Source organism: Rhinatrema bivittatum, chromosome 17 (genome assembly GCF_901001135.1).
Source record: "Rhinatrema bivittatum chromosome 17, aRhiBiv1.1, whole genome shotgun sequence".
NCBI classification, from domain to species: Eukaryota; Metazoa; Chordata; class Amphibia; order Gymnophiona; family Rhinatrematidae; genus Rhinatrema; species Rhinatrema bivittatum.
Genome location: NC_042631.1, coordinates 43,237,084 through 43,248,290, shown reverse-complemented (window position 1 = coordinate 43,248,290; position 11,207 = coordinate 43,237,084). Strand labels below are relative to the sequence as shown.

Below are 11,207 nucleotides of genomic sequence, written 5' to 3'. Positions count from 1 at the left end.
AGGCTGATGGCAATCTTGCTATGAATGTTTTAAAGTTTTCAAGGTTGTGGGCAGCTTTTTGGTATAGTGGCGTGAGGAGGGGGTATATACATGTGGTAGTAGAGGGGTAGGCATCAGGCCTGGAGGCCCGCTATTTTTTTTTTTCTAAGAGGCACTACTTACCCGGATATCTCTGAAGATATCCGGGTAAGTAGCACGTTATTGAACCAAATGAGGCCGGAGAACTTTAGGCCTAACTGGCTATATTCAATCAATGGCTGGTTAGGGTTAGAGTTATCCAGATATATGTGGCCAGATAACAAGTGGGACATTTTATGTACTCCGCTCAGAACTTTGGATTTTGCGGAATATATCTGGAATAATATACTCATGCTATTCCTTGGTGACTAATTTGCAAGAATTATGTAAATTACTGCTTGATTCTATCTCTTTTAGAATGAAAAGTAAGACAACATGAATGCTATGAGGCATGGCTGGTGTACAGATTAATTCTTTATTAACATATGTATTTATATAGAGCAGAAACATTTATACTCAAAGTACGGGGAATACTGAAATTTAAAAAAAATGCATTCTTCAACAGGAAATTCAGTGTACATTCTGTTTATGGCCATCTTTCACAGTGAGGAGATATCTGGTCCTGTGTCATCTGGAATGGTTGCAAAACTGAAGAACTCAATGCCCCGAAATGGTGGTTCTTTGAATGCTGGTTTACTTCTCTGTCAATAAAAGTGGAAAATGAAAAGCCTATGAAAATACAACGAGATCTTATTTGACGCCAAGTTGAGTAGCTCTATGGGACATTCATCGCTGTGCAAAACCAGTGTGACCCGGCTTTGCCTGTCACATTATATTGTTCCCCAGTGGGGGGGGGGGGTTTAGCTTTTTTGGAGTCTTCCCATGGCTGTAAACCTCCTTTTTGTGGGAGTCTTCAGTGGGGTATAAATCCCGCTGGAGCATGATCAGGGGTTTAGAGGGTTGGAGAGAGTAAAGGAGATTTTCTATTCCCTAAGTTCCTTGACCTATGCATAGATTATTGTTCTACTCTCCTAAAGTGTTGTCGTAAAGACATATGTGAAGAGCCCATTACTGAAATTGTTAATCCTTCTTTTCTTTCTGGCATGCTACCACTGAGCCTAAAGAAGGCCTCTGAAAAAACATTATTAAAAAAAACCCTCATTCAATACTGAAGGTCTCTCTACCTACCGTCCCATATCATCTCTTCCCTTTATTACCAAAGTGGGTGAATCAGCAGACCTGCATCAGCTATCAAAATTTCTTGATGACTATACAACAATGGATCAATATCAATTTAGGTTTCACATATTTCATAATACTGATACATTGCTTATGTCCAGTTTACACACTATTCATCGAGGTTTTGATTCTGGTACCTGTTACCTGTTACATTCTCTTAGATCTCACTGCAGCATTCGACACATTAGCTCAGTCAATTCTTCTTTCATGTCTCAGGGAAATTTGTATAGCTGGTACAGTACTTGCCTGTTTTTCCTCATACCTCTCTGAATAGGTTCAACAATTGGTTCATCTTGCTCCTCCTTGCACCCCATAAAATCAGGGGTGCCTCAAGGTTCAGCCCTGTCCACAGTGGTCTTCAATTTCTATTTAACCTTGCTATGTAAGATATTAGGACAACTAGCTACATCATACAAACTCTTTGCTGATGACATCCAATTTTTCTTTCCCATAAACCTCTTGGCTACATACCGGCCATTTCCTTTCACAACGTTTCAAATCAATGCAAGACTGGTTCAAACAAACTAATTGACACTGAATCTCAAGACAGAGATCACTGATTGCACTAGGCCACTCCTTTCCTTATTCCATCCCAGCTGCCTTTCTGTTGAATGACATTCTATTTTCCTTTTCAAACAAGGTTCGTGAATCTTCCTAGATCCCAAACTAACAATTGCCCCTCAAGTAAAATTGATCATTCAATCCTCATTTTTCAAGTTAAAGCTCTTATGCCATCTTAAGCCCCTCTTAGAACCCTCAAACTTTTGTACTGTTCTCCAATCACTATTCCTATCTGGTCTTGATTTCTGCAACTCCCTTTATGCTGGTTTACCATAATCTACCCTACGACCTCTACAAATAATCCAAAACTCTGCAGCCTGTCCATTGACGAGAACCCATATCAGAGAGCACATTATCCTGGTTCTCAAATTATTATATTGGCTGCTTGTCTGCTATCCATATAAAACAGCAGTTATCATCCATAATTTCTTATATAAGATCTCTTCTCCTTGGATTGCATCTACCCTGCAAATACACTCCCCTCCCCCACGTCTCGTTCGCTTCTTTATCTTTATTAATATTTATATATCACCCTCTGCTATAGCTCAGGGTGGTTTACATCATTTAACATTCCTAATATATAATAAACACTTGACATAAAGAGATAAAAACAGATAGTAAAAATTGCCAAAAAACATTAAATAACTAAAAAACCCTTCATAAAAGTCAAACTAAAACAGCACATACAATGATAAATAAAAATAAAACTTAAGGGTAGGCATGATTAAAATGTAGAATTAAACAAATAGGGGTCAATTTTAAGACCCGCGCGTGGTTCCCGGTGAGCGAACATGGATGCGACCCCTATACTAACTGTAAATAGAGGGGTTTTTTTGTTTTGTAACTTACCTGCTCCTTTGGTGCAGAAGCATGTTATGTGTGCTGGCCGGCTGCCGGAGCACACTTCCCTGGGACAGGGCCTAATGGCCGCTGTCCTGCCTGGCCCCCAGACCACACCCACTTACCCGCTCCTTATGTAGGGCCGGTGCTTCTGCGTGTAATGTGGGTTGCGTGTGGTGTGTGCAAGGCCCGACCACAATTAAGACCCTGCTTTTTACATGCATGGCCTTTACAAAATTGGCCCGATAGGTTTTTAGCATCTTCTTATATGTTTTTGAGCATAGCACCAAGTGTAATTCGACAGGAAGAGAATTCCAAAATGTTGGAGCCACAATAGAAAAACACGCTCATGGGTCTCAGTCAGCTAAGCAATGTAAACCAAAGGGAATTCAAGTGATCTATGGTCTCGAGATTGTAGATGGTGAGTGGTTTTGTGAATTTACAAAAGACTGTTCATCCAAGGAAAGGAACTCACAGAGGTTTATGGCTTAAGATGGAAGTTTGTAACAAAACCTTTCATAATTGGTCAACAACTATTAGATACTCTTCCCCTTCATTCAGCATGTCTCTCTGTGACCAGGGAACATTCCTTTTCCATTTATGGTTTCCCCCTATGGAACTCTCTTGCCACATATCATCCGTCTCATCCAAGATAGCAAAGAATTCAAACAACTTTTAAAAACACACTTGTTCAGTAAAGCTTTTCCTGTTTCAGATTAAATCCCTTATCTCTTCTTTAGAGTGACTTACTACATCTTCTTGATCCTGTGTATTTTTTATTCTATCTTGTAGTATGATGATTTTATTGTTTTGGTTCTAATTAGTATTGCATTAATTATGTTTTTATTGTACCCCACTCCAAACTCTTTTGGAAGGGCAGGTAACAAAATTCTTTAAAATAAATAAGTAAATAAATAAATAGTTGGATAAGGAGTAGAAGCACTAGATGGTCATTAACTCATTCCTGTGGGCTATTGACTTGAAGGAAAATTGCTTTTGAAGATATATCTTTTTAGAAGATTGATCAGTCTGGAAGGAAGGGCATCCCCCGCGTATCTGGAAAGGCTACATCAAAGATCTTTTTGCCTGAGTGACCAGTTAGCAGCAAAGGTAAAGAGGCTTTTGAAGAGAAGTCTAGACTCTTGAAGATATTTTGAGAATTCGATTACAGTTTGAGTTTTTTTTTTGACACTGGGCTTGCGGATTTTGCCAACTTTTTGTCCAGTTTATGCTGCAGCTACACTACAGTTACCCTTCCCTTCAAAAGAAGGAATTCTTGGACATGGATGGTGGTACAGAAGGGAGGAGACCAGTAAGGAGACACAGAATAGACAAGGAATCTATCATTTTTTCTCTTATTTTTTTATACTGATTTTAATCTTCACCATCTTGGCCTTGATTTTTATTTTTATATTGAATTATTTTTATTTTGAACATTGGTTTATTTCTCCTACTTTGCTTCTGGTGAATGGATGGAAAGTGGGCTGTTATTGGACTCTTTTGTTGATATTCACTTCCTTGCTCCTATTTTGCATTCTCTTACATCTGGTAAGAATCATATAGCAGGGGTGTGGACAAACAAAACTGACTGTGCCAGGGAACTAGGAAGTAAAAATTGCCAAAAAACATTAAATTAATAAAAAAAACCCTTCATAAAAGAAAAATAAAACAGCATATAAGAACTGTGCCCAGACCTTGCCCCAATCATGTGACAGTAGCAAGGCCTGGTTGGCGCCATTTTGGAAAATAGTGCAGACAGAGCCCAGGGCTAGGGGATGAACTATAGCACCCTGGATGATGTCAACACCAAAAGAGATATCGCTGCACCAGAAAAAACTAGTTACTTGTCTGGCATCTATGTTCTACAAATATAGAAACTATGAGGTCCCATTTTCAGATGTTGGTCAGCTAATAAAGTTAGTTAGATAGATCTTATCTGGCTAACTTTGCTGGGATATTCAACAGTGCAAGTGCACTATTGACTATACTATGTTATCTAAAATTAGTTGGGTAAGTTTGGGATTGTTCTTCAGCTATTTTAAAGTTAGCTGGCTAAGAAAGATGGATAATGCTGAAAATCAGCTGCCCCTAACATAGTCAGATAATAAGTTATCCAGCTATCTCAGAGGTGGTCAGATGGGTGGGATTTTTAAATTTCTATGTTTGTATGTTTAAGTGCCAAACCTAGGCCTGGATTCAGTAAGCCACAATGTTTTATCGTGGCCCTCAACGCATGGGTCACCATTGCCTTAAAAGTCCCAGTTATGAGAAACAAAATTGCCACCAAAAATTTGAATAAAGTTCACAAAAGTGTCCCCCTCTCCACCCCAGGGCTGTCAATCATGGCGGCTCCTTAAAAAAAAAGTATAAAAATAGACATAAATGTTCATGCATCAATGATCCCCTGGACCAACCCCAACCTCATTGCATAAATAATGGGCAAAGGGTGGCCCCCAACCCCCACCTCCCCTTTCTATATATAAAGTTAAAATATTGGGATCCTCCTTCCCACTTCCCCCACCCCATCCCCCAATATTAGAAAAAACCTTATTGGTGATATAATAGATAGAAGGCCTCCCCGGACCATAAAGTCTACAAAAAATCATTGATGCGATAGTGGAACTTCATCTTGCCCTCTCAACCCCTCCACACCCCATTACCTCAAATAATGGCAATCAGCTGCTTGTTAGGGCCTGAGGCACCCCCTAGCCCTGGGCTCGGTAAGCACCGTTTTCCAAAATGGCGCCGACCAGGCCTTGCTGCTGTCACATGATTGGGCACAGTTCTTACAGGTTAGTCACAAATACATTCACCTTTGTTTCTACATATCCCGGTGAATTGACATAGCAGCCTCATTTCTTTATTCAAAAGGAAAGACGGCATCTGCTATAGATTAAATGAATTGGTCAATAAGACCATCAATACCATGTGTATTATATGGTGCCCTAGTTTCAGTAAAGACAGCAAGGACTTAACAGGCATGTTTGCAATTAGCACATGTTACTGCTGCAGGATCACTTTGAAATGATGAGCAAAACATATTCCTGTAGAATCTTTATTTTAAAATGATTACCTGTGACAGGTCTGCCCAAAGATTCAGCTTCTGAAGGAGAAAAACAAACATTGACAGCAAAGAGATCTGAGATATTAATAAATCAAGAATATAAGAAACAAAACATACTGTACAAAGGTTTTCAGCCAGCGACACTCATGACAGCCTAAAGACCCAGTGCTTTACCTCAATAATGTTCAATTTCTGGTTTAAGCTGCTCAAGTTGGTGGGACTTGGGTGTGTACTGAACCCTTGGGGGAGAGTTAAGTATGGATGAAGTGCTTATATTTGCTCACCACCCAAAGAGCAGCCCTGGAAACAGCTAGTGGGCTGTATGACTCACTTAACCATACAATATTATTGCACTGTTTGAGGAATGCGAGAAAGAACAGGAAATACTGGTGGTTCTGCACAAAGGCACCAGAAGTCACATTACTATTTTTTGCCTCAACCCAAGAAACCATGGTCCAAGAAAGAACAAAGTGCAAAATTAGCTGTCTTTCATGATAAGTTGCTTCATGCGCTGGCGGTGAATTCATAATGGTGAATATATTAGAATAATGAGAAAAAAAGGTGTAGGTTTCTACTGTTCATACAACATAGTTCCAAGGTGAAGGGGGTGAATATGTAGAGGCTGACAAGGAAAAAGCGAAATTGCTTAACAAATATTTCTGTTCGGTGGAAGGGCCTAGAGCAGGACCACATAAAATGAATCAAATAAGATTGAAAGTGAGGAAAACCTCAACTGAGATTTAGAAAAGTGTGTTTGTAGGAGCTAACTAAGCTTAAATTAGATAACGTGATGGGACCAAATGGGATATATCTGACGGTACTAAAGATAATATTTATCCTGTTTGTTTAACATATAGCACCATCCCTCCACCAATTTGATCCATCTTATCATTGTGATATAATTTGTATCCTGGTATCACAGTGTCCCGTTGGTTATCCTCCTTCCACTGGGTTTCTGAAATGCTTATTATTTCTACCTCTTCATTCAGCACTAGGCATTCTAAATCTCCCATCTTATTTTTAGACTTCAGCATTTGTATACAGACATTTCAAAGTATATATTTTATTTGCATTAACAACCTGCTTATCAGTTGACAGGGGTAATTTGGAATCTTTCTGCTCTGTCTGCCCTTTACTAAAAGCAACTGGGCTTTTTTTTAGCATCTATTGCGATGCCCTAACTTCCCTGTTGTGTTAGTATCCTTCAAAGATATTTAATTCCAAATCATATGCTTCTGAGTAATTATCGGCTTTCCCCCATCATCTAGTTTAAAAGCTGACATAAATAAATCGAGTGCTCTTGGTATGGGCCTTAAACTGTGATTGAGTTAGAAATTGGCTAAGTAGGAGGCAACAAAAGGAGCTCAACCGAGGAGGGAGGCTTTACTAGAGGTCCCTGGGTCAGTTCTTCTCAATATTTTTATGAGCAACATTGATGAAGGATTGTGGGGAAAGGTTTGTCTTTTTGCCAATGACATTAAAATCTGCAACAAGGTAAATAGGCAGGAAGGTATGGAAAACATGAGGAGGGATCTAGCGAAGCTTGAGGAATGGTCTAACGCATCCTCAAGAGCCACAAACAGGCCAGGTTTTCAGGAGATCTACAATGAATATGCATGAGATAGCTTTGCATGCACTGGAGGAGTGGTCGAAGATATGGCAGCTGAGATTCAATGCCAAGAAGTGCAAAGTCATGCATATGGGGAGTGGAAATCCGAATGAACTGTACTCGATGGGGGGGGAAAGGCTGATGTGCACGGAGCAGGAGAGGGACCTTGGGGTGATAGTGTCTAATGATGTGAAGACAGTGAAACAATGCGACAAGGCGATAGCAAAAGCCAGAAGAATGCTGGGCTGCATAGAGAGAGGAATATCAAGTAAGAAAAGGGAAGTGATTATTCCCTTGTACAGGTCCTTGGTGAGGCCTCACCTGGAGTACTGTGTTCAGTTCTGGAGACCGTATCTACAAAAAGACAAAGACAAGATGGAAGCAGTACAGAGAAGGGCGACCAGGAAGGTGGAGGATCTTCATAGGATGACGTACGAGGAGAGATTGAAGAATCTAAATATGTACACCCTGGAGGAGAGGAGGAGCAGAGGTGATATGATACAGACTTTCAGATACTTGAAAGGTTTTAATGATCCAAAAACAACGACAAACCTCTTCCGTAGGAAAATAATCAGCAGAACCAGGGGTCACGATTTGAGGCTCCAGGGAGGAAGATTCAGAACCAATGTCAGGAAGTATTTCTTCACGGAGAGGGTGGTGGATGCCTGGAATGCCCTTCCGGAGGAAGTGGTGAAGACCAGAACTGTGAAAGACTTCAAAGGGGCGTGGGATAAACACTGCGGATCCATAAAGTCAAGAGGCCACCAATGAAGAGTGGGTGACTCGCCAGAATGATGGCTATTGACACAATACCCTTATTAAATAAACATACACATGCTTACTGTGACTCCTACATCGCTCTAAGCTTCAACAGCATTGAAGCTCTCTGCTTCAATGACAGGGGAGAAGAATAACTGATACTTCACACATCCAGCAGAGCTCTCTGCTACAACGGCAAAGGAGAAGAAAAAGGGTTCGCACTCAAAACGCGGGGAGTAGCTGGCTTGTTACGGCAGTTACTACCCCAAACCAAATGTGCCTGATACTTCACTTTCCATGCATATCCAGCATGGTTCTCTGCTGCATCGGCATGGGAGAAAGACTGATACATCACGCATTTCCAGCATAGCTCTCTGCTTCAACGGCAGGGAAAAAAAAAAAAAAAAAAAACAAAAACAAAAAACTGATGCTTCACACATATCCTGCATAGCTTCAACGACAGGGGTGAAGAAAAAAAAAGGATTCGCAATCACAAAGCGAGGAGTAGCTGGCTTGTTACGGCGGTTACTACCCCAACCAAATGCGCCTAATACTTCACTTTCAATGCATATCCAGCATGGCTCTCTGCTTCTACAGCAGGGGAGAAGAAAAAAAAAACCAACAAGAGCTGTACAACATAGTCTAGGTAAAACAAATAAGCATGGGTGTAGCTTGCTTATCGCGGCGGTTACTGCCCCTACTACCCCTAACTAATCAAGCTAGATATTTCACTTGCATGCAGCTCCATCACTGCTCTCTACATTAATGGTGGGGGTGGAAGGGGAATAGAACAAGGAGCTAAGAGTAACAGATAAGAATGAGAGAAAAAATGTGTGAGGCTTGCTGGGCAGACTGGATGGGCCATTCGGTCTTCTTCTGCCGTCATTTCTATGTTTCTATGTTTCTATGTTTCTATCTCATGTACATTCATTGTGGATCTCCTGAAAACCTGGCCTGTCTGTGGCACTAAAGGATTGGAGTTTGCCATCACTGGTCTAGGGTCCTGCAACTAAGATTTAATGCTAAAATATGCAGAGTTGTGCATTTAGAATGCAAAATCCTAAGAGAGAGGTACATTATAGGCATGAAATTCTTCTAAGTATGAAAGAGTGAGATCTGGGGGTGATCATATCTGATATGGTAGTCAAACAGGTAGATAAGGTGACAACAAAAGACAGAAAGGTGCTTGATTGCATAAGGAGAGGAGTGGTCAGCAGGAAAAGGGAGGTAAAATGAGTTCTCTTTCGTAAGAACTCATTTAGAATAACTGTGTACATTTCTGGAGAACACACCTTCAAAAGGATATAAACCGGTTGGAATCAGCCCAGAGGTGGCTACTAAAATGATCTATGGTCTTCATTCTGAAGCATATAGGGACAGACTTAAAAATCTAAACATGTATACTGGAGAGGAAAGATGAGATAGGGGAGATATGATAGAGATGTTTCAGTACCCCCAAGGTTTCTATGCACAGAAGGCAGAACTCTTTCAATGGAAAGAAGGCTCTAGAACAAGGAGTCATGGGATAGACTCAGAAGTAACCTAAGGAAATATTTCTTTACAGAGAGCATAGCAGATGCATGGAACAGCCCCCTATGGAAGTGTTGGAGACAACAGTATCTGAATAAAAATAAAAAAACTTGAGATAAACACAGTATCTTTGAGGTAGTAGTAGGGATTGTAAATCTGAATTAGTTGGTGTGAATGGGAAGACTAGATAGGTCAACTGGTTTTTTTCCTGATGTCATGTTCCCATGTAACTTATGGAAGAGTAAAATAAACAGATCATTTTCTGGCAAAAGAGTATGGTACATCTACTTATGATTTCCTAATTGAAGAGTTGAAGTTCATGGGGCAGCTCAGTACTGAAGGAGTCAAAACTGCTCTTAGCGCCAGTCATCTCAGCTTTGAAGGTGATAGTGCCTCTATTGCAGGAGGCACACTAGATTTGACTCCTAAGTAACTCACAGCTCTTCAGGGCTTAGGACTGCTTCTTACTTTTGACTCTCATGGAGCTCAGAATTGCTCCTGATAACAAACATGGAATTTAGGGCTGCCCTGGACGTCTACTTAGCTTTGTAGAGGCCTTTACAAGCAAAGTAATTTCACAGACTCACAGTAGACAAATATTTCTCTATGTAAAAGGAAAAAACACATTACCTAATGCAGGCACTTCAAAATGTGGAATTCCAGGCGCTACAAGAATAAAATGGAAATATAATAAGCAAGTTACATTACTGCATTATTTATAAGTTAACAAACATCGAATGTTTCTTGGTTGATTATGGCTGTTTATGTTCAAATTTTGGGGACGATATTCAGCTGCTATCCGGTTGCACATGTTAGCCAAACAAATGTATCTGGCTAACTTAAGCCAAGATATTCGCAGGGCCATGCTGCTCAGTATACTCAGCCATATAGGTTTATCTGGCTAATTAAGCTGGATAATACAGAATTTTGGCATTTATCTAGATATGTTAGATGGACGAGTGGCTCTTTCCCTGAATGCCCAATCCCACCCCTTATTCAGCCGGCTAATGTTTTAGCCAGATAAAAAGTTAGCCGGCTAAGTGGCAGCTGCTGACTGTAGTTAGATATTCAGATGGAGCCATTTAACCAGCTAAGTCCCATCTTAACTGGCTAAGTGGTGCTGAATATCAGGCCCTTCATGCCTTATATTTCTGCATTTGGTGGCACGATTCATCAGCAATAGGGCTGTTTCAGTCTAAATGCCAATGGTACTTTGTATTGATATGTAGTACAGTAAATAGAAAAAAGACATCGCTAGGACCTGTAACCATACCATTAATCAAGACATGTGTCCTTAATAAGAAGAGGCAAAGGGGCACTTGGGAAAAGTCTTCTGGAGGCCGATATTTAGCCACAGAGTGGCTAGTTAAGTTAGCCGGATACACCTATCTGGCTAATTTAACTGGAATATTCAGTAATGCTGGCAGCGCCACTGAATATATCCAGCTATGTTAAAGTTAGTCGGATATGTGCATCTGGCTAACTTTAGACTAGCCCTTCAGCACAGCCAGAGTTAGCCGGATAGGCTAAATGGCTATCTCCGCTCCTCCCCGGAATGCCTACCTCCCACCCGAGGAACATGCCACA

General features: G+C 40.6%; 1 protein-coding gene across 3 annotated transcripts in view; it reads right to left on the bottom strand.

Moving 5' to 3' along the window:
- Positions 1–513: 513 nt before the first annotated feature.
- Positions 514–11,207, bottom strand: part of LOC115079264 (mucin-5AC-like) — a 264,061-nt gene continuing 253,367 nt past the window's right edge. For all 3 annotated transcript variants that reach the window (XM_029582610.1, XM_029582612.1, XM_029582611.1), the window contains exons 29-31: positions 10,251–10,286; positions 5,732–5,761; positions 514–719 (exon numbers count right to left, since the gene is read on the bottom strand). In XM_029582610.1, the coding sequence (XP_029438470.1) occupies positions 712–719; positions 5,732–5,761; positions 10,251–10,286 (74 nt within the window). In that variant the 3' untranslated portion in view covers positions 514–711. The remainder of the gene's footprint in view (positions 720–5,731; positions 5,762–10,250; positions 10,287–11,207) is intronic.